The 22,780-nt window shown below is 48.1% G+C and overlaps 1 protein-coding gene across 4 annotated transcripts in view; it reads right to left on the minus strand.

Moving 5' to 3' along the window:
- LRRFIP1 (LRR binding FLII interacting protein 1) overlaps positions 1-22,780 on the minus strand; it is a gene marked incomplete at its 3' end in the record, with an annotated part of 85,052 nt that overhangs the window by 16,059 nt on the left and 46,213 nt on the right. For 2 of the 4 annotated variants that reach the window (XM_079710649.1, XM_079710648.1), the window contains 8 exons: positions 19,573-19,650; positions 10,685-10,720; positions 10,115-10,240; positions 8,534-8,605; positions 6,618-6,788; positions 3,552-3,644; positions 2,506-2,598; positions 1,241-1,333 (listed from right to left, as the gene is read on the minus strand). In XM_079710649.1, the coding sequence (XP_079566775.1) occupies positions 1,241-1,333; positions 2,506-2,598; positions 3,552-3,644; positions 6,618-6,788; positions 8,534-8,605; positions 10,115-10,240; positions 10,685-10,720; positions 19,573-19,650 (762 nt within the window). The remainder of the gene's footprint in view (positions 1-1,240; positions 1,334-2,505; positions 2,599-3,551; positions 3,645-6,617; positions 6,789-8,533; positions 8,606-10,114; positions 10,241-10,684; positions 10,721-19,572; positions 19,651-22,780) is intronic. The other 2 variants (XM_079710650.1, XM_079710647.1) reach the window with 1 other exon arrangement.

Raw genomic sequence — 22,780 nt, forward strand, 5'->3', positions numbered from 1 at the left:
AACTTTATTTTATAAATCATAATTTTAAAAACGCCTATTTTTCCCTAAGCAGAGGAAAACTCTACAGAGACAGAGGAGCGCTAGGCTCCACCCCTGTAAATATTCTATCAACACACGCTGATCTGGGATGTCTTCCTCCAGGGTCCTTCTTCCTTACATGATCCCAGCCACGTATTAACGTGCTGGTGACAGAACACTTTCCTCGGGCGTCCTTTGTCACTGTAGGCTGCCAGGAACTGGAGCATCAACCAGATCACTATAAAGTGGTCTTTACCTCTAAACCCCCGGCTGTGTTCTTTAAAAGGACAGAGAAGTATGTACGTGTTCTGAAAGGAATGACGAAACTTGGCTGGAAGGTTTGTTATATTCAAAAGAAATACAATTCGTGCTCGCGACACAGCAAAACACTTTAAACCCAGCGACGCTTCGCAATGCCAGGAGGCCCCTTCACCCGGGATCACCCCCTCTCTTATGCCCTCTTGCCGCCCATAGCTCTTTCTCTTCTGCTTGGAGGAATTCCCAGCCCTGTACTCACACCCTGGCGAGGAGAAGCACTGTGAATCTGAGCTCTAAGCCTGTTCCCTGCTGGCTTAACTGCTCTGGCCTTGACCCTTCATTATAAGTAGCTGACACGGATGTTTCCATTGGCTGACGCGCCAGCCCATGGCCATACCCCCTAGACTCAACACCGCCTTCCTCGGTGCCGAGGGTCCACCCAGAGCTCTGGCCCCCGCTGCTGCCCGTTGGTTTATTTTACTCAGTTTCCAGCCAGCAGCTGAAGACCCCTTGACATGGCCCAGACAGAACTTTCCTACCATCCTCGGGGTCTCCAAGTCGAACTAGCGTCAGCCACGCCACTGTTCAGCTACAGAGGTCCTTACGTTCGAGACTTTAACATAAGAAAGAAATACATTCTCTAACTTGGAGTAATGTCCTGGAGAATTTACTGGTGAGTTTGAGAAAAAATTTAGACAGCCTATCAAAAAAATTCTTGGAAATCAGAGTTGCTTTCAAGATCAGATACGCCTATAAATATCTAAAGACAACCAGCCCCACGGAATCCACGCTGACTTCACATGTCTCTTTGGGGTCAGTTAACCCGAGATGTGATTTTATTAACAGAACTAAAATCAACGACATAAAATTAATGAACACCACTATCCACACACATTCGTCCTTGAGAATCCTGGAATTTGCTGTTGTCGCCTGGATTTTTTAAAACTGTACTTTGGCTTCGTACCTTTAATTCCTCTTTCAGCACGACTACTTCTTCTCTAAGATCGTCTCGTTCACTCCTTATGGAATCAAAGAACTCTTTCTGCCTCTCTAATGCCTGAGTGTGTAGCAGAGCAAAGAGAGAGAAGATTCGCACAGGTGAGCAGACGACTTCAGAAGCAGGACTAGCAAGGAGGCTTCTACTATGTAAAAGGCTAACATCGGCAGGGCATTCGACAGACTTTGCTTAAAGATATAAACACAATGCAGTGTTAAGCTCTGCACTTAGTTTACGCCAGCCAAGAAACGTCGCTGTGCATGCTCCCTGAAAGACCTTAACGTTCTGAAGTATGCTCTCTGTTTTACACCCTCTCCTGGCTTCGTCTGCGGTTTCACGGCATAGTTGGAGAAGGAACAGAAGCCATGCACCCATTTAAGTGAGGGATAAATAAAGGAAAAGAAGAAACGTTTACAACCCCCCAGTGACAACTATTTTAGGAATTTAGACTATTTTTGTACGTTGATTCTCGGTGTTTGTTGTCACAGATAAACATAAAGTGGTCCTGAAGCAAACACAACGCACACACAGACATGCACACAAAATCTTAAATAAGCGTCGGTGAGCATATCAAAGTGAAGGCAAGGTGCAGCTTCACGATGGAAAGGCGCTGACGTTTGCTTCAGCATCTAGAGATTGTTATCAGAGCCGTGTGGAGTGAGTCGCCGTGTTTTGGAAGCCATTTGGCATCGCGGAGCACAGCCGTCACTTTATTAAGCGTGTTCTTTCTCCCTACGCGTCACTCCTAAATGCAGATGGGCTGCCTCTTCTTTCCCTGTGGAGGGAGAGGGGCTGACAGCTCCCTGGGGAGGCTCAAGGTGGGGATGCGTGAGGCACAGCACCTGCCACCTTGCAGCTTCCTCAAAGCCCTTGGAGAAAAAGCCCAGGCAACAGGGGACAGGGAATTCCAGCAGGTCTGAGCCTCCACGCATGAACTTGCCCAGCGTGCCTTCCTCACTCCTTTGATCTCTGCGCCGCTGGCTGCTCACAGGCAGGCAGGGAGCCCGGGAATGCTGACCAAAGGAGAATCTCCACGTTGGAAGTCCACTTCCAATTTGGAGTTAATGTCAATTGGGGTAAGTTCGTGTAGTCTCTCTTTTATTCGTTTTGTGTCCCACGGGGGTCACATGCAAACTCATACAAGCCATTTTGCAAACCAAAGATTCTGAAAGCATTCAATTTTCTAAGCAGACTGCCCACTTGAACAGATTTCAAAGACTTGAGAATCCTACCCCTATCTTTTTGTCTTTCCATTCTATTGTTTCCTGAAGATCAGAAATCTCCCTGATATAACTCGCCTGTTTCTGCTGTAGCTGTCGGATTTCCTGAAGAATAGGAACAGATAGAAAGAAAGCAGGTACAGGGTTAAATGGGAAGAAACTCTGCAGTGTAGACAACCCCTGAGCCAGCAAGCGCCCTTGGAGGTCCCAGCACCATTTTTCCTCATTGATCCCAAGTTCGTTCTCAGGATGCTGGGACTTTATCCTTGTCCTTTTCCCCAGCTCCAAGTGTAGGAAGAAAACCAGCTGGAGTGAAATTCTCACTTACAGGCACTAGAGTTCTAACCAAATTAAAAAAGTAAAAAATCAAGCCTGTATTAGTTTCTTTTTGTCGCTGTAACAAATTACCATAAATTCAGTGGCTTAGAACAACACAAACTTATTTTCTTACAGTTCTGGTGCTCAGAAGTTCAAAATGAGTCTTATGGTAACCCCAAGGCATGGGCAGGCCTGGGCTCTTTTCTGGAGGCTCGGGGCAGGGGAGAATCTATTTCCCCCTTTTTTTAGTTCCTAGATGTGCCCACAGTCCTTGGTCTGTGGCCCCTTCCTCACGTGGCTCTGATCTCTGCCCCCGTGGTCACATCTCCTATTCTGCCTTTGACTTTCCTGCCTCCTTCTTGCAAGGACCCTTTGGATCACTCTGGGTCCATGCAGATGATACAGGATAATCTCCCATCACAAGGTCCTTAACTTAATCACATCTGCAAAGTCCCTTTGTCTGAGTAAGGTGACATAGTCACAGTTCCAGGGATTAGGACATGGACATCTTGGGGGGCATTATTCGGTCTGCCACACCTCCTCAGACAAATAGAAAACCACCAAAGAATGAGAATCTTCACTAATAAAAGGAACTGTCTCCTCAAGCAAGGCATAGAGAATTTGCCTAAACTCAATTTTCAAGAAAACTGGTAGCTTTAGTAATGACCCAACAAGATGCTCCTAAGTCACACACAAAGAAAAAAAAAGAACAGAAAAGAAAAACAGGAAAAACTACTCACCTCAAGCATTTCTTCTCTTTGCTTCAGGGCCTCTTTCACCTCAGCAAACTGAAACTGGAGGATACTGTGGGCATGCTTTTCCCTTTCAAATTCCTATAAAGGAGAAGAGCATTCAAGTTCCAGTGGAATCACATTTTTCTGTCACTCTAGTTCACGTTCTTATGATTTACCTTTACCTGGAGCAAATCACCTGTTACCATGTCATCACAGTTTTCAAGGCCTTTTTTAAAAATAAATTTATTTTTTTTGTTGTTTTTAGTTTTGGCTGTGCTGGGTCTTCGTTGCTGCGCACGGGCTTTCTCTAGTTGTGGCGAGTAGGGGCTGCTTTTCGTTGTGGTGCGCGGGCTTCTCATTGCGGTGGCTTCCCTTGTTTCAGAGCATGGGCTCTAGGTGCACAGGCTCAGTAGTTGTGGCACGCGGGCTCAGTAGTTGTGGCTCGCGGGCTCTAGAGTGCAGGCTCAGTAGTTGTGGCGCACGGGCTTAGTTGCTCTGCTACATGTGGGATCTTCCCGGCCCAGGGCTCGAACCCGTGTCCCCTGCATTGGCAGGTGGATTCTTAACCACTGTGCCACCAGGGAAGCCCTCAAGGCCTTTTTAACAACATGAACCAGTTTCTCTGCATTTTCTAGAAGACACCCCTACGATCTACTGTAAAATTAACCTGAGGACAAACATATGGACACCAAGGGGGGAAAGGGGCGGGGGTGGTGGTGGTGTGGGGTGAATTGGGAGGTTGGGACTGACATGTGTACACTGATATGTATTAAATGGATGACTAATAAGAACCTGCTGTATAAAAAAATAAATAAAATAAAATTCAAAAAAAAAAATTAACCTGAGGAGTTGATGCAGCTGACAGTATGACCCGATTTCTTTACAGGTAAGCCGTGCCCTGGGAAGGCCCCCCAGGCTGTCTGCTGAGGGCCTGGAGGAGGCAGCTTTGCAAAAGAGCGGTAATAAAATCATCCGAGTTTGAAATACGCCGATGAATACTCTTTGGGGCAAAAAGGGATGGTCTACCTTGGCAAGTTTATCTCACTAACAGTAGGCGGTCAGCTGTGTACCTCAGAGACAAAATAGAAACAGGCGGGGGAAGCAAAGCCCTTGTCAGCACAAAGTCGCTCCCCCAGTCCAACCCTTCCCTGCATGAAACTCATCCCTGCGCCCGGGCAACACACTCTTCTGGTCTCCCACTCAGCTCAGCACAGGAGCGCAGTGCCTAATGATGGTGTGGTGCCCACCTAGCTGCCAACAGTTTAGGGAACAGTAGGGAACACCTTCCCTCGATTCGTTACCAGTTTTTTAGAAGGGATTTGACCTTAGCTCACCCTGGCATCATGTGCTCACCCACCTTCTGAAGTCTGGGAGTGACTGGACCCTCCTAGCTGTGACAAAGACATGTCTGTCAGGCTTTGCTTCGCCCATGGTCCCCACCTTGGGTCAACGTTCCAGGATCACCCCATTTCTCTGAAATTAGATTTGGGGCTTCTTGGTCTACTTCCTGATGCCTAAATGAGGGCATTCTAGGAGTATTTAGAATGCATTACAGTACTGTTCCACCCAAGTGGGTTCAGAATATGCTTTCTGCTCCTAAATTATGAATTAGTTTCAAAGAAAGCTTTCATGACATCAGGTCTCATGAAAAGTTTCTCCTTTGTTTCAGAGGTCAGTTATCAGGAACTTCATGGACAAAATTCTTCTTTAGCTTCTAACTCAACTACAGTAGTGAAAGAAGGAGGCCCTTGAGTTGTTATGGTATTTGGCTTTAACCCTTGGGATTTAGAGGATATAGCTAGTTAGAAAAAAAAAAGATAATGATACTCACAAATTAAATTTTCTATTTATCTCAGCAACTCTGAAAAATTGGATAATATTCTAGGATTTGACAAACCAACTAATTCCTTAAAACATGAAAAACAAGTTATTCCTTGCTGTCTCACAAACAACAGCTAAGCCCAGCCTTCACCAAATCAGCCTACTGTCATTAATTTCAACACACGCTCATGCTTTTTGTTGATATCGTAAGTTAACATATTAATTCCAGTGGTTCTTAATGAAAGCCCAAATAAGATTCTACCCTTTTCTGAGGTTAATGAAGGTTTTTAATTCTCAAGTGGAGTAACCGTGTCTTTTCCCAATCAGCAGAAAACAAATGATTATAATTTTCTTAAAATCCTTGATACTTGCAACTATTTCTCTCTGGTGTTGAGATAACAAAATAAGAATGAAGAAATGTATATTAACAGGAAAATCTTGAAGCATCTAATTGTGCTTTGTCCAAGCATGCTGGGTCTTTCGTAGGCACGTTTTTTCACGGTTATGATTTTACCTTACATGCAAAATGCACAAATGTCCTCCTAGTAAAATTGTCTCTAGTTTACATATTGAAATTGTGCATACCAATATTGCAAGTCCCTCAGCAAAGAGCATGGTATTCTTATTCTTATATGTTTGGGCTTCCAGGGCAAGTGGAGAACTATTGTTTTTAAAAAAACCACACACACACAAATATACACATACACATGTATAACATGTATATACCATATACCAAATATATATACATACACATACACATATTCTACCATTCTTACTTATACCATACGTATATCCTCCCATCCTTACATATATCATTTATATATATCGTCTACTATAATTACATATACCATTTATATACATATGCCTGTGTATATATATATTCTCCCATTCTTACATATACCATTTACATGTATATTCTCCTTTTCTTTTCTTTTTTTTTTTTTTTTTTTTTGCGGTATGCGGGCCTCTCACTGTTGTGGCCTCTCCCGTTGCGGAGCACAGGCTCCGGACGTGCAGGCTCAGCGGCCATGGCTCACGGGCCCAGCCGCTCCGCGGCATGTGGGATCCTCCCGGACCGGGGCACGAACCCGTGTCCCCCGCATCGGCAGGTGGACTCTCAATCACTGCGCCACCAGGGAAGCCCATCTCCCATCTTTACATACACTGTTTATATATCTATATATTCTCCGTCCTTACACATAGCGTTTACACATATATACACTCCACCCTCTTTCTCGCATGAGCACATACTTTGCTTTTCTCCTCGTACTGCCGCCTGGACTCAGCCAGCTGCTCTTCAAGCTCCAGCATCGTGTCCTTTAGCGTATCGACCTGGTACATAAAGTTTGTCTTCTCATTGTCTAGCTGAGCGTTGGAAACCATGGCCTTCTTATATTTTTCTTCAACTTCTGCTAGTGAGTCCTGCAGAAAATAGGTCATGTTATTGAACTTGTAGTAAGGAAACAAAAACACAGATTAGTTCAGTATTTTTAACAAAACCTCCAAAAACGCAGCCCTAAATTTAGACTTTATTTCTTAGAGCAAATGAGTAAGAAGAAACACATGGCAATATGAAATGCCCCAAAAGTTTCCCTTTTCAATTTGCTCCAATTCCCATGACACAGGAAATTAGTTATTAACTGTGTGTAGGGATGAAGATAATTTACAGTCATTAGGACAAGGGGGACGCTGGGTGCAAGGGGCTCTGGTCACAGAGGCAGCAGAGCCCTGGCTGTGGGAATCTGATTCTGTAGCCCATTGTACAGCTGTCTGAAGTAACCACTCAAGACTCGTGACCAGAACCTGGGACAGAGCCAGTGCTGGGGAGGGGGAGTACAACACCTGCCACCAGTGGCCCACTGTCCCCATTGGGGCTTATGAACCAGGAAAGGCTTAAGTGGAAGTTCATATGTTCAACCCATAGGAAAACTCAACAAGGTACACAGGCCTCACTGGGTAGGTCCTGGAGAGACAAAGCTCATTCCTTTGAAAAGACAACCAGGGAAAGAGGCCTGCAAAGTAAATGTGCCCCGCTCAACCCAGGGGCTCACACACCGGCAGGGCAGGCAACAGAGTACTGCAGCGTGTGGATCCCGGAGCACAGACCAGCGGGAGACGACTCCGGGAGAACAGAGAGCAGCATCCCAGGTGCAAAGGACCCTGAGCTACAGAATGGCGGGCACTGGCAGGTCAGGCGTGCGTCAGGTGCTCCCAGGAGGCTCTGCGGAGACCAGCGCTGCCCTCGCCTGCACTTGCAAACCAGGGCAAGGATTTCAGGTGGGACCAGTGATTCCTGTGCTGCTTCCATGGCTCTCTTTCCAACTCCAGTAGGACTTGAAAGCCAGAATCTTAATTTTCCCCCCTTTTTAAAGAGCGGTGACAAATAGGAAACTGATTAATTAGTCATGTGATTTGGCGCCCCTGGGATACTGAACTCAGACTGGTTTGGGGGTACTTTCTCAGGAGCTGAAAAGGAAGGAACAGATTTACCATCTCTTGCTAGACTCACGAGCTGCCCGAGCTGCCCTGTGAAGCCAGAGAATAAAGTCCCTGACACCCCACCTCACTTCCAGGGAGCCTGGCAACTCAATTTCCTGGTCGGCACAATGCAGTAATTCCACATTCTACAAGTACCGTGTATTTACTCAAATAAATCCAAGAAGATACACATTCAGACATTGCTTCGGTTAGTAAAATGGCACAGTATGCAAATAATTTGTGTGTTTCAAAAGCACAGCAACAGAACTTCCTTATCGGGAGACATCAGGTGTTTTGAGAAGCAAATTAAGTTGAAGTGCTCCTTGTATGTAAGGACTGCGGAAAGTGAAGAAAACCAAAAACCCTTCTTCAAGTGTAGGGTATGCTTCTGTGGGAAATGAGAAACTGGTTTGAAGCCAGGTGTGGTGGGGAGGTGAGTCCAAGACATGCACCAGGAAACACGTTAGTAACATCTGCTAACGAGGAGTTACAGTTCTCGAGTCTTGGTTTCAAAGCTGCCTTTGGGAAAACCCTGAGCACACACCCTCGTGCTACTAGCATTCCTGCCACTTTGAGGTCTAGAGTCTGGGGCCTCTTTAGAGCAAGCATGCAGTCTGAATGCCTTCTGTAGGATTTTTTAAAGTTAAGCTGGGTTAATATCATGAGTCCACACTTCCGTAAGCTGGTACCTTCATCTCTTTCAATCCCTGCTTGTATTTGCCTTCTACATCCTGAATCTGGTCCTTTAACTCATTGAGTTCCTGGGGGAAATGGCAAAAAAGGCAAATGATGTCAAAGGGAAAAATGGACAGAGACCACAGAGAAGGAGAGGCGATCCTCTGATTCTTTTCTACTTCTGGGCGGTTTCCTTATTTGAGTAGTTGGAGCAGCAATCTTCTTTTAACTTTTTTAAGTGTTAAAAGGAAAATAAGATGAATTTCAACACTACAAAGATGAAAATTTAGGCGTATCTCATATGGTATTTTCACACAATTTTATCGAAAGTATGTGTCTTCATATATTTTTACACAATTTTATAAAACAGGCAAATGAGCTTCTGAAAATGGAACAGGTTAATTTACTCACATTTAACAGTTCATTCAAGCTCTTTTGAGTTCTGCTCTGTGCTACATACAGTAAGATACTGAAGACAGAAATCAGCAAAGCCTTGTCCCTGCCCTTACAGAGCCCAAGGACTCTACTTTCCCATCTCGTTCACCACCACATTCCCAGGGTCTGGTGTCTGGCGTGAGCTGGAGTTGCAATAAATCCTTACTGAACGACTGAATCATGCTCACAACCCAAGACCAGACAGATTATGACTGCAGCGAACTCTACTTCAAGGCGGGAAAGGATGACCAAAGGGCTGCAGGAGGCCGAGGGACCACACAGGGAGGGACATTTCAGGAACAGCAGTCAAAACATCGTTCTTATAAAGCACAGGAGTTGGAAGGCGTCTGCAGGGGGACCTAGTCCCACTGGTCCTGATGCTTAAGCTCTTCTCTGGCCTCCCTGGCAGATGTCATCCATCTGTTCAGGTAGCACCAACGGAAGCTGGTTCCCTTTCACCAGTTTTCATTACTAGAAAACTTGTCCGTAAATGAAGCCCAATCTGACCCGGAAGCGCCTCCCTGGCCTTGGCGCTCTCTCCAGAGGACAGGAGGTCTGGTGACTCAGCCCTCCCTCTGCACAGCCTCCTTTTCAGATGCAACGTCCCTAGTTACTTTAACAAGCAGAGGCCTATTTCTCTGTCACACACTCAGTGTTGAGGATGCAACAGAGAACAGTGTCCACAGACCAGTGGGAGAAGGAAAAGTCACTAAAATACCATGATGGGGTCTACTGAAGGCATATTACGCATATCACAAAGGGAACGGAAGGGCACGCTGCAGGCAGAGGGCGGGGATGCGCGAGGGGCGGGGTGGTACCTGTCGGGGGCAGCGAGTAATCTGTGTCCAGCACCTTTCAATGCTGTGGGTGGAATGTCCACTCCTGCTCTGTGTACAGAGGTGGCTGAGCACCTCAGGGCAGCATGGTGAGGGGTCTCGCCCAGGTGTGCTGGCCCTACCGGGGCGGGGAAGTCAGGGGCGGCTCCCTGCAGGAACCAGAACCGGGCCGGGCCCGACTGTTACTAGAACACCAAGCTTAATGGGAAGGAGGGGAGACCAGACTGAGAAGAAGGAGCTGGAACTTTACAAATTAAATCCTATTTCACTTGAAGACTGATTTTCACAGGTTTCTCTAGGTCATGCGTAAGTAGAGAGCCTTACCTTGATTTCCCTAATGGAGGCCTCAGTGTCAATGGAGATGGAGGTGTCCCCGCTGCCCCTTCGAGAGGAGGTCCCACCCAGGGAGGCCAGTGTGGCTGCAGACAGGCTGGGCAGTCCACGAGACCCCTACAAAGTGGCAAACAGCAAATGGGATTTCAGCCCAAACCAAAATTATTTCTTAGTCTACTATGATGGTACCTTTACTTGAATTCACTTTCCAAATTGGAAAAATCTTTGGTGGGTTTATTATGGTGAGCAACAAAAAGGGGTTCATCTCGAGGGGCCTCACGGATCCTCGGGGTTTGTCTGGATTAACTGTAAGCTCCATGGCTGGGCCCATTGTGAATTCCTTCACTGTTCTGCAGGTTTAACACACTGGAAATGACCCCCCCCGGGGGGCCCTAAAGGTTGTGTGTTGCCTGGTGAGCCACCCACTAGTCCTGTTCATTCCATGGTGAAATTCTTTATTAAAGATCAAGCAATATATTTTCTTGTTAGTTTCATCCATACATTTCGGGACCCTCATAGTTTATAGATGACACAGTATAAAGCTCTACAGAAATTCCTTACCTTCTCTGTGAAGTCTTTTTCTGGTCTCTCTTCAACCTGGAGAAGAAAATGGATAAATATTAAATACTTAAAAGCATTAAACGGAGAATCTGGATTTAGGGGGTAAGATAATAATAAAATAAAGCATCAGCTTCCTTTGTGATTTTAAACACTCTTTTGCCATGAGACTCTCAGATACGCTGGTGTCACAGCGGTGGCCCACGGGCAGCTCAGTGAGCCTGGTTGAATTTCACCGCGTGGTTTTTCAACTTTCACAATTTCCACAGGAAGATGATTTGTGAATGAACTGAATCTGAACAGGATGACTTGACCAGTTTCTACGTGTGTGCAGGCCACAGTGTGGGACAGGACAGGCACCAGCCTCGTTCACCCACCACAGTCACTATGATCGGAACGTGAGAGTATGACCAGGGTTCTGGGGGCTGGAAGACACAACCACACAGAGTTTTAATTTTGACTATCACTAAACGTGGTCTCCAAAGCAAGAGAAAGCAGTGGAGCCAACTGCAGCTTTTCCACTGCTCCTGAGCAACTGAGTCAATGTGAAAATTCTAGTTTAAACATTTTGAGACAGACATCCAGATGTGGGGAGCTGGCTGGGGATGGGTGACGGTACAGGAGAATTTGCTGGGTGAAAAGGGGGACCCTAAGAACTTGGCTTTTCAAAATCTTTCCTGTTTTGACTGCCTCTGAACCCTCTCTTTTCCCTCCTGTAAGCAGGGGTCTCTGCGGGACCCCCAGCAGCCTGTGGAGCCCCATGACAGCACATCTGCTTCAACCCTATGGGAGACCCCTGCCCTGTGAGTGTCTGTTGGGGTCAACAGTCTGAGGCTGCACTGGTGCTATTTCTTTCTTTGCTTAGCATCCAACGAAAGGCCAACTTTCTCTTTTTTTTTTTTTTTCTTTTTTTTGGACACATTGAGGGCTCCTTTCCGAAAGCCCATGGGAAAGGTCCCAGAGGGCGAGAGAACCCTGCACCAAGTTGTCTCCAGACTCTCTGGATTTTCCCATCATGCCTCCAATCCCACCTCCTGTAGCTCAGAGGTTCTTAAATTTGAGGGCCAGGGAGTCAACTGAAGATGCCCGTGACGGGTGGGATCACACCTTTGATTCAGGAGACCTCACGAGTGAGCTGGGATCCTGCAGTCACCCTTGACTGCTTACACCACAGACCACCCAGACTGCAGGTGGACGGGTCTGGGTCCAAGGCCACCGCAGAGCGGCTCATGAACAGGTCAACTGCCCACAACGCCGTCATGCACGGGGCATGTGGGTGCAGGCGCTAAGCACAGGTCAGGATGCCGTAATGGCGGCGATTTCCTGTAAAAACGAGCACTTCCTGTCCTCTGCCCACCCTGGGCCCGTGCTGGGCTGGATGCCCACATCCTCACCATCCTGTCCCCCACCAAGAAGGCGCACTGACTGCCACCTTCTCTCCTTCACGCTCCTCAAACCTTCTTTCCAAGGGCAGGATGCCTGAAGTAACCGCTAGAATAACACAGCAAAGTGTGAGAGCTAATCAGCCGACCAAGGGGATCAGATGGAATCATACAAAATACTTAATTCAAAAGAAGGCAACTTCTGAAACCAGCTCTGAGCTCAGGAGAGTCAAGCTCAAGGGTCTTCTGCTCGACAGATCCAATTTTGCCCCCGGGTCTGGCTCCCAAATCCACTGCATCTGTTCTCATGCACCCAGCTCACATCTGGGTCTTCAGCAAGAACTTTCTACTCTCAGCTAACCAGTCTCCTTCTTGTCCTGAGGACAGGGCGTGAAGGAGCTGCAGCCCCCAGGCCAGCGGGATGACCCGAGCTGGCCTCACTCCCAGCTTGCTAAATAAGCCCCTGGGCGGGTGGGGCTTCGGATTCTGGCGTTGCCTCCGCCCAGAGGACTCTCCTCTCCACTGGGCCACAGCCGGCTGGCCTCCAAGGACAGGAGATTTCCAGACACTCTTGGCCATGTGCATCCTTTTTCACTCTCGATGTGGCAGTCACAGCCTGTTGGGTAAAGACAGCTCACTCACTACCATGTTGCACACCGCCTGCCATTTGTTGGCACTTGCGTTTAGTGTGTGTAAACTTATATATTTATATTTTTTCAGATGTGCATGTCACACCAGTCTAACTAGATATTCTGGAACATCTGTAGATGGCCTACAATTGAGATGGTTCTATCTCATCCTCCCTGGCAGAGCCCCAGGGAGCCCCCGAACAACGTTCTGAGTCATGAGGATGATTTTAGCATTTCAAGTGTGGGTCTCCTCTCCACTTGGGAATACAAATATTCCTGAAAATTTCAAACAACGAAGGAAAAGCTAACTGTCCAGCACTTGCTCTGCTGCAGAATCCATTCATTAGATCTCCTGGACACAAGGCCTTTATTCCCTAGAATAAGTTAGTTTGCAGAACAAATATTAATGAGATGAAAATAAAGAGGCTAATTTAACTGTTGGTGCAAAGGGAAGATTCAGTTGAACAGACTATCAAGCTACCGTGTGAGAAGCCTGTTGCTGTTTTGCTCTGCAATTTAAATAGTGTCTTTCCTGACTGTTCATCAGCAATAGATAAATATTGCCTAGAGAAATGAAGCTCCAGAAATCCTATGTTCACCTACAAAGATATCTGTGCCCATAAAAGAAGGACCCCACTTTCTTTTTTGTAGTATTTCTTGTGAGAAAGACGAGAAGAACTATACACCAGACCCCAAAGCACTGGTTTTCTGGGGGCCTTTAGCATAGCTTTGTTCTGCATTGTTTCACCACAAACACAAACACTGCTTTCGTAATTTGCAAAACACCAAATAAGGGAGAAAAACCCTAAAACCATAGCTTTCTCTCTAGTTTAAAAGTAGTTTGAAAAAAGCCTTTTTTCTGAAATAGATATCGAACTCAGAATGTGAAAATTCAGGACATGTTTTTAAGTAGAGACCACGGAGGGAAAAATTAAGCTCTCAATGAGATTTATAGCCAATCTATGCTTGACTATTGTTTCCAATCTATATTTTACGTATCAGGGTGACTGACGTTTGTCTGTTTTCTGAATGACAAGGGACACATGTATTTGCCAGCCTTCCTGCAACCTAAGAAGTACGCGGAGCCCCATGGAAAGTGGTGCAGTTTTGGTTGGGGGAGGGATGGATTGGGAGTTTGGGATTAGCAGATGCAAACTATTATATACCGAATGGATAAACAAGAAGGTCCTACTGTATAGCACAGGGAACTGAACTATATTTAATATCCTGTGATAAACCATAGTGGAAAAGAATATGAAAAAGAATAACAACCACTCTTCTGTACAGCAGAAATTAACGCAACATTGTAAATCAACTATATTTCAATAAAACAGAAGGAAGGAAGGAAAGGAAAGAAGGAAGGCAAGGCAAGGCAAGAGGAAGGGAGGGAGGGAGGGAGGGAGGGAGAAAAGCCGCGCAGCAGCATGGAGCCATTGCAGCCCCACCGGGTGCCACTAGATGGCAGCCTGCGTCGAGCGGAGTGGGACCGGCCCAGGGAGCCTTGGTCAGGCAGGGCACCCCTCACTGCCCCTAACAAAGGAACAGATAAGTAACCCTGACGGTGAGTTTAATTTGACATAAAGCATAGTACTTTATCTCTGAAAATAATATACAAAGAAACAGAATAGATGGAAGGGTTTTAAACACTGTCGTTTCTGCTGCATGATGTGACCCAGGGCATGCAGTGGACCACACGTGCCCCAACATGCTGCAGCCCACGGCAGCACGGGACCCGGGACGAGCCACAGGACCTCGGGGACATCGCCTTCTTATCCGAGGAAAGGCGGCAGCACCACAGACCTTGCAGCCTGTTAGCCTTCTTACTCTCATTTACCGAGCAATACTAAACGTTTTAGGTCAGTGCGAAAACTTTATAGTAACAGGCTTATGAAACATGCAAACCAGTATTTTAGAATCACAATGGAGTGTATGAAAAGGCATCTTTTAAAATCTACGGGAGGTAGTCACTTCCAAAAAATTTCTGTGAACTTTTAAATTATGGCAACTCTTCCTTTCAGAAACAAACGTTTAACGTAGCACGTTAAATATTTTATTAATTCCAACCTTCTAAAATCGTGTCTAAATGAGCATACTATTTAGGCCCACTTAAATATAATGTCTGGTGAGGTTTCAAATTCCAAGTTTTCCGTATCACCACCTGGCTTGCCCACCTTCCTCGAGACAGAGTACAGTAGGTGGGAGTGGGAAGACCCTAGCAAGGGGGCCCGGGACAAAGGGACTTTTCCTCACGGTGCCCCAGGCCCTAGATGGGAAATGGGATCACGGAAGCAGTGTCATCAGGGGCCCCCCTTGAGAAACCAAGTGACAGTACTGAACGCTGCTCAGAAAACACCCATTTTAAGGGTAATTTTCCTTCAGATATAAACAGCAGTGGAGGCTACCATCAGAATGGAAATTTCTGGTTTTAAATCCAATAATATTGACCTCATCCTGAATGACTGGTCCTTGAACTCCTGTATTTATAATTCAAGACCTGTTTTTCCACCTGGTTCCTGCTTCCACTTCTTCCCACGACACAGAACATGAGTCATTAGTCTTTTGTTTTTCTAACTCAGATGGGGCTGAGATTCCTGTTCACCACCAATGCTTCTCTGAAAACACACTGGCACGTGAACCTGGGCGCCACGCAGGACACCCCTGACCGGTGCTTCCGTGACCCGGCAGGTTCGCTGGGTTCTGAGGCCTGGATGACACAGCTGCGTCGGCCCCTCCAGGAGGGGCCCTCTGCCGGTCTGTTCTCCGGGCCTGGATTACCCAGACGCCCGAGTCCAGCTCCCTGGAAGCACCCTGCCTTCTTCCCTCAAGCCCGTGCTCTGAGTTCTAAACTGTATTGCGCCCATTTGCTGAGGTCTGCCTCTCCAGCCTGTGGGTCTGGGAGGGGAGCAGGTGTGTTCCTTCACCACTGCAGCCCTGTGTCTAGAACATTCGATAAACACTGGCTGAATGAACGGACCCCAACTTCCTCAAGAGGAAGATTCTGGAGAAGAAAATAGGGCTCATCTACAGAATGTGAAAAATGAGATGAGGTTCCATAGTGTCTGCCCTTCTGAGATGGGGCGGGCACCCTCTCTGCTCCCCACGAAGTTGGAGGACCCGGGGGGTGGGGCACACTTCGCGTCTTTGGATGCTGAGGTACCTGTATTTTCTCCAAGTGGGGCAGGCTATCACCTCCCTCGCTCTGGTTACTTTTGTCCTTGGACAGTGCTCCCCTCGCCAGCCCCCTGGGGCACCAGCCTACATCCCACACCCACAGCCTCCCAGGGCTGCCCCTGCCCCGGCTTGTACTTCCTCCCGGAGAGGCCCCTGCCCCCTGCCCTCGCCGTACCACCCCCTAGAACCATATTCCTGATGGACCACCAGGATCATTCTCCCCGAGCCACAGTGGACAACACTCACAGCCCTGGAAAACTCGCCCAGGAGAAGCAGGTTATCGACCCAAATCTTTTCTTGTTTTTGTTTTTCAAGCATATCATTACTCGTCTTTCCAGGTGGAGTTCAGGAAGTCTACGTGCCTGGCCAGGTGTCCCCAGCCAGGAATGAGAGCTGTGACATCTTGACCTGGGTCTTGGAACTCCCTGCCCCCTTCCTGCTCTGCGTCCTTCTGAGAGGCCAGGCGGGGAGGGTCACTCACCCCACGGGCCTCTCCCTGGGCACCGCCTATCCCTGCAGCTCCTCCCTCCCAGGCAGGAGGACCAGGGGAGTCTCAGCAGAAGTTTCCTGGTCTCTTTCCAATCAACAAGGCCAAATGCATCCACTTACACTGTTCGTCTCGCAAGCCCAAAATGCAAACTCCCAGCCCTTTCCAGTGGTGTGACTGTCCAGGCTCAGAAAATAGAAATGGGGCAGATTCCGTGGAAGAGGACTGAGGTTTGGAAGCACAGAGCAGAGGGTTCACCCAGCTCTGTCCTCCAGACTCTCTGCAGAGGCCAGGAATGCTGCCCGTGCTCTATCCTTCAGATGACCGGGAGCCACCATAACTGCGTGGAAGTGCCCTGTGCGGTACACAGGTGTCTCTGCCTTCTGAGGGCCACACCCAGAGGCGTCCTCAGCTCTGACGCCCCACACCTGCGTGAGGTGCCCGGATGCTGACCTCTGCTCACTAACCGTGCCAACCTGAGTCAGTCGACCTTTGTAAATGAGCAGCTGAGTCAGGGGAGAAAGGAGATGGAACCGATGACCTGTGTGTAATGAACGGAAAAATCAGCTCAGTCAAGCCCCTGGGGGTCTTGCAAACCCAGGGCTCTCAAGGGACCAAGGGACGGTGGCGGAGGTCTTGCCAGGCCCCCCAGTTACCAAAAGACCCCCGCCTCTCGTCCTCAGGCCCCAGGGACACGGGCACGATGAACGCTCACCTCTCGTGTCCACTAAACTCACTTTGCAGGAGTAAACTGTTGTCAGATTTAGGAAGCAGATGACAGAGGAATTCGTATCTGGTTTCAGTCTCTTCCGTCTGGGGAACTAGACTGCGTTGCTATGCTGTGACTTCATCCTGATGCCCGAATAAACCCAAAGACATCAGACCATCACGAGCTCACAGTTCCCTGCTTCGCTTGAGCTGCGCCAGGCAGGGAGCCCAGGAGGGGTCAGGCCTCAGCTTCTTCTGACGACTGTGAACTTTCGTGTTCCCCAATGCTCGCCAGAGAGCGAGCATTACGCCTGAGGACGAGCGGCTCTCCACGTCGGATCTATCGTGGGAAAACACCGATGACGTGCATCGGAAACACGCAAGCGAGGGCCTGAAGGCGGAGGCAGTCAGGCAGGCAGGTCCACGCAGACGGGGACTGCTGACCTCGGAGCAGGGATCCCTCAGGTCACAAACGCTGCGCTTCAGTCCCGTCGGCCACGTGCAGAAGAAGCGACTCGCCGGGTTGTGAACACTGAACGTACATGATATGGAACAGCTGGATACCTTACTGTCCCTGCTTGACCGGTCCTGGCTGGAGCGGTAAGCAGTGGACTTTGTGGGGTGTCCGTCACCCCCCGTCTCCTGCCCCACCTGAGCGCGGTCAGGAAGCGGCTTCTCCTCTTCCCCTCATTGCTGGGGGGCGAGGAGGGCAGCTCTCAATTCCACAGAGAAACAGGCTCTCCTGTTCTAATACTCGCCTGCCTCATCTATCTTTTGTTTTCTCACCCTCGACGTGTAAATGGCGGAGAGAACGTTCCTCTACTAGCAGGAAAGCATCAGGGCAAGCCCAGTGACGAATGGCTCTGGTCTTGGCCTTGGAGTCAGGGAAAGCAGGGCAGGCGTGGGGGGGACCGAGGCCCCCGATTCAGCAACACGGGCTCAGTCTGCAAAAGGGATCCATCCCTTTGTTTGCGTCGCCAGAAGAAGCAGATGTCTGCATTTGGTGTGAAGCCTCCTGGCTTTAAAAGGCTGCATCTAATTTCAAAAACAAATCAGCAGCACCCCACAGGTGCACGTGTGCATGTAGGCGACTCAGCCCCACGGCCTCTTCTCTGATGACCAGGAACACTTCCTGAAGTTTAGACATCGAGGCGTCTCACTGTGGTGTTGTGTGAGTGAGTCACAAACCACAGTCAAGCTCCAAGTTCAACTTTGCCCATCTTCGCCGCCTTCTGCCCAGGGTCTATCAGGAGGGGTCCTGGCCCTCGGTGTGGCAGCCCCCGTGGTGCAGGGCTGGCATGCACACCGCTCGGCACACAGCCCAGCCCCTGTCCACTGGATGTCCTTCCCTGGTCACTGTGTCAGCCCCCCTTCCCAAATGTCCCCCAGGCAGATGTGCCCTGCCAATCCCTTATGGTCAAGAGAACAATACAGTTGCCTCATACAAAGCATCAGATACGGTCAAACTGTCCAAAATACCAAAGACCACGGGAAAACCACACAATAATGAGACTTAAATGATGGAGACTAGGTAGCAGGACCCCTTGCTTTCTGAAGCAGAACTTGGGTCATCTCAGGCCGGGTGACAAACAGGAGAGCACCTCTGTCGTTTGTTTCACAGGCACCGAACAGAGGACCAACAGGACAGTGGGGGATGGAACAGAGCTAGGGACGCTGTGGCACTCGCAGGCCGATGCTTTATCCTAAAAAACTGTTGGGCTCCAATAACAGATAACGTTCCAAACAAAATGTTTAAAAGTGAACCCTTCAATCTAAAAGAATGGTACAAATGAACTTACTTACAAAACAGAAATCGAGTCACAGATGTAGAAAACAAACTTATGGTTACCAGGGGGGAAAGCGGGGAGCGGGGGAAGGAGGGGTAAACTGGGAGATTGGGACTGACAGACACACACCACTATATATAAAATAGCTAACTAATAAGGACCTACTGTGTAGCACAGGGAACTCTTCTCAATACTCTGTAATGGCCTATATGGAAAAAGAATCTAAGAAAGAGTGGATACATGTATATGTATAACTGATTCACTTTGCTGTACATCTAAAACTAAGACAACACTGTAAATCAACTACACCCCAATTAAAAAAAATAAGTTAACTGGGACAGATACAAAAAGAGCCTTCAAATTTTTAAATCATTAAAAAACGCATCCAGGCACATGGCTACATTTCTCCCGCACTGCGCAAAGTTCCCGTCTCCCAGTGAGACCGCCATCTCTTCAGCGCTGTCAGCAGCTTCCTAGATGGTCCTTTGCAAACTGAGCAGTGCAATTCTCAGCTCACTGAATAGTCATTTTCTAAATTTGGAAGCATCTTCCCCAATCCTGCTTTTGCTTAGACCTGAAATAAATCATGGAAAGCCTTCCTACTTTCTCCCGGTTCAGGCGTTTGCAGGTGCAGGGGGTCTTCTTACGGGACAGAGGAGTGAAGGGTCCAAGGGGAGGGCGGGGAAGGGAGGAAGTGGACAGCAGCAAGGGCGAGAGGCCCACTCACCACTGGGCTGGCCCGCGCCGAGCTGCCTCTCGAGGAGCTGCGGGAGCTGGACTTGAAGTGGCCGCTGTGCTCCGAGGGCTGCCCACCCAGCTGGCCGCGGGACACGCAGACGGAAACAAAGGAACAGGTCAGCGAAGATGCAAGGAGGACGGAGGCCACGAGACAAAGGCTCCGGTTAGCTGTGAGGCCAGCCAGGCGCAGCCCAGAAAGGAAGGAGAGGTTAGTGCGGCCGCTGGCCGACCCTGGGAAAGGAGGCTGTGTCTTCCCAGCATCGACATGTGGCCACTCAGAACACAAAACTTAATCACACTATCAAAAGAACACAGATTTCTTGGTTAGTAGGAAGAAAGTAACACAGAGCATCTGTCCAGCTGGGGTGTGGAGGACACCTAGTTTCGGCGCAGAAAAGCCTCCACGATGTGGAAGAGACAGGTCTTGAGAAGGTGAGCTGCCTGCCGGCACAGAAACTGAAGAGCCAGACAAGCGGGGCTGGCTTCGGGGCAAAATGCAAAAGTTTGCTTCTCTACTATCTTTGCAAGTGAATACAAAATAAGATTTAGGGTTAATACGAAATCAGGCAAGGCTTTTTTAAAGTGCCACAGGACCTTCTATCTGGTGGCCTGCGTGTACATCTGTCTGTCTACCCATCTACCTAAACTTTCTCTCTTCTAGTAAAGGAAAACACCAGCAACTCGTGTATCTGGAGGCTATGCCCTCTTAACTTTGATTTGTATTCACATTTGTGATAGCCCTAAATGCATTTTCAGTTTAACAATAACAACAAAATCTTACCTTCCTATATGTGTACATATACCCCTTATCCCCGCCCTCCCTATCCCACCCCTCTAGGTAGCCACAAAGCACCGAGCTGATCTCCCTGTGCTATGCGGCTGCTTCCCACTAGCTATCTATTTTACGTTTGGTACTGTATATATGTCCATGCCACTCTCTCACTTCGTCCCAGCTTCCCCTTAAGCCTGCCCCGTGTCCTCAAGTCCATTCTCTACGTCTGCGTCTTTATTCCTGTCCTGCCCCTAGGTTCTTCAGAACCATTTTTTTTACATTCCATACATATGTGTTAGCATATGGTACTTGTTTTTCTCTTTCTGACTTACTTCACTCTGTATGATAGACTCTAAGTCCATCCACCTCACTACAAGTCACTTTGCTATACAGCAGAATCTAACACAACATTGTAAAGCAATTATACTCCAATAAAGATGTTAAAAAAAAGTATGTACCTATCTGAAGAATATCATAAAATAAAAGCACTTCATGAGACCTTAAAAAGAAAGTCTTACCTTCCTCTTGAACAAGGCAGGGTGGGGGGAGGGTGGGAGGGGAGGCGGAGCTCGAGCACCATTTGGGACCACAGGCACTGGCCGACTGAGAAGCTGGTCTTCGAGGCCTGTGCGGACTGGCCTCTCCCTGCCCCCAGGCCCCCTGAAGACCCGCAGGCACCATTCCTACTGCAGATTATACGGGGCCACAAACCTTCAGGGGTGCTCTAGATCCTTATCGTAAATACCATCTCAGTTTGCCTGTTTATCCACCAGAGAGGAATTCCCCAGGGCAGAGTCTGTGTCTATTTTGTTCCCTGCTGAATCCCCAGCGACCAGACAAGGCCTGGCACACAGTAGGTACTTGAGCAATACTTGTTGAATGAACCATTTCAAGTTTAGGCTGTAAATAGCCTTGGTCAAGATGAGCGAATTCCCCAGACCCATCTTGCCTGGACTCATTCCTATGCTGGATAAATATTTATTGTATATTTACACTTAGGTGTAAGATGCTATTTCAGATGCACAGGTAATACAGCTGTACACATACACTGTAAGAATCACTGTCATGTATGGCACATACAAGAAATCTACCAGCATTACTAGGCTCACCTTTTAGCTTTATTGTTCAAAATAAAGGAAAACACCTAACGTCAGCACTTTAAAGCAGAAGTATTTCGCCTTCGGGTTTGCTGATACAAGAGAGAGGAAAGCTTCCTCCTGTAGACAAATCCTAGTGTATCCTATGTCATTCGAGTCCTGGTTTATGGTGCTGAGATGTGACAGATTGTTGTTAATACGGTTTATCTCTGACCCAAGTTTCCCCAACTCCTGAGTCTCAAAATCATCCGATCTGACTTGATCATGCGGAAAAGAATAAGTGTAAAGTCTGTGTCACTGTGGTCCATGTGGCACCTTTGAAGTCGCCCATACTTTGGAGTCAGCGTGGCTAATGTGGGCTGAGGTAAGTTATTCAATAGCAAGATCTGAGTCCAGGGTCCATCTCTTATCGGCCATGAGACCTTGCGAAAGTTACATATCTTGTCATCTATGTCATGAAGTAGAGACACTGACCACACAGGTTCTGAGGATTATGCAAGAGAATACAAGCTGGGCTTTTCTCAAGCTGTCACTTTCTGCTAGAAACAACTTTCACGGCTCCTGGACCAACTGGCATCGGTGGTGATGACCGCTTCCCAGAGGGTCAGAACTAAGAAGGTCACGTCACACACGGCCAAGAGTCCTTCCTACAACATGCACACAGCTTACTAATGGTAAGGAAGGTACAGAATAGAGAGGTTTTGAAGCAAAACCGTTCTACTTTCAAGAACCAGTCATTTAATCATTTAACTGTAATTGTAATTAGTCCTTTAATTGTAAACACATACTGTGTCTGAGGCTAATTTCTTGGGAGAATGGAGATGGGGACAAGTCTTTGAAAGTGGGCTCAGGACTGTCTTGGGCAGGCCTGGGGTCAGCCTGGACTCAGCTCACAGTACTACAAGTCAGGACAGGAGGGACCCCCAAGGCACAGTGTCCTCACATTTTTGTATGTGTATTTGTCAGCGGCCACAGCTCCTAGCTGCATAGAGAGCCTGGGGAGACAGCATTCCTGGGCGTGGGGAACTCTGCATCCCCTTGCAGGGCTATCCTGAGGGCTGGGGGTGGGGTGGACATGGGAAAGGATGAGAGGTCAGTGAACCTTCCCTCCCACCAGGCCTGCTGATCTGTGGCTGGCACACAGCTGATGGCCCAGAGATCTCTTCTGAGGGATTTTATCCTGGGGTTCAATTTGTCCCGTTTAATCCAGCAAACGCATGCTGTGCTCCTTTTGCAAGAGAGTGCAGTGTTAGGTGCAGAAAAAAAATATCTTTTGATTCTCTTTTATTTCTTCAGGCTGGTGTGAGACCAGGGACGTGAGCCCTATT

This window comes from Hyperoodon ampullatus, assembly GCF_949752795.1.
Source record: "Hyperoodon ampullatus genome assembly, chromosome: 8".
NCBI lineage: Eukaryota > Metazoa > Chordata > Mammalia > Artiodactyla > Ziphiidae > Hyperoodon > Hyperoodon ampullatus.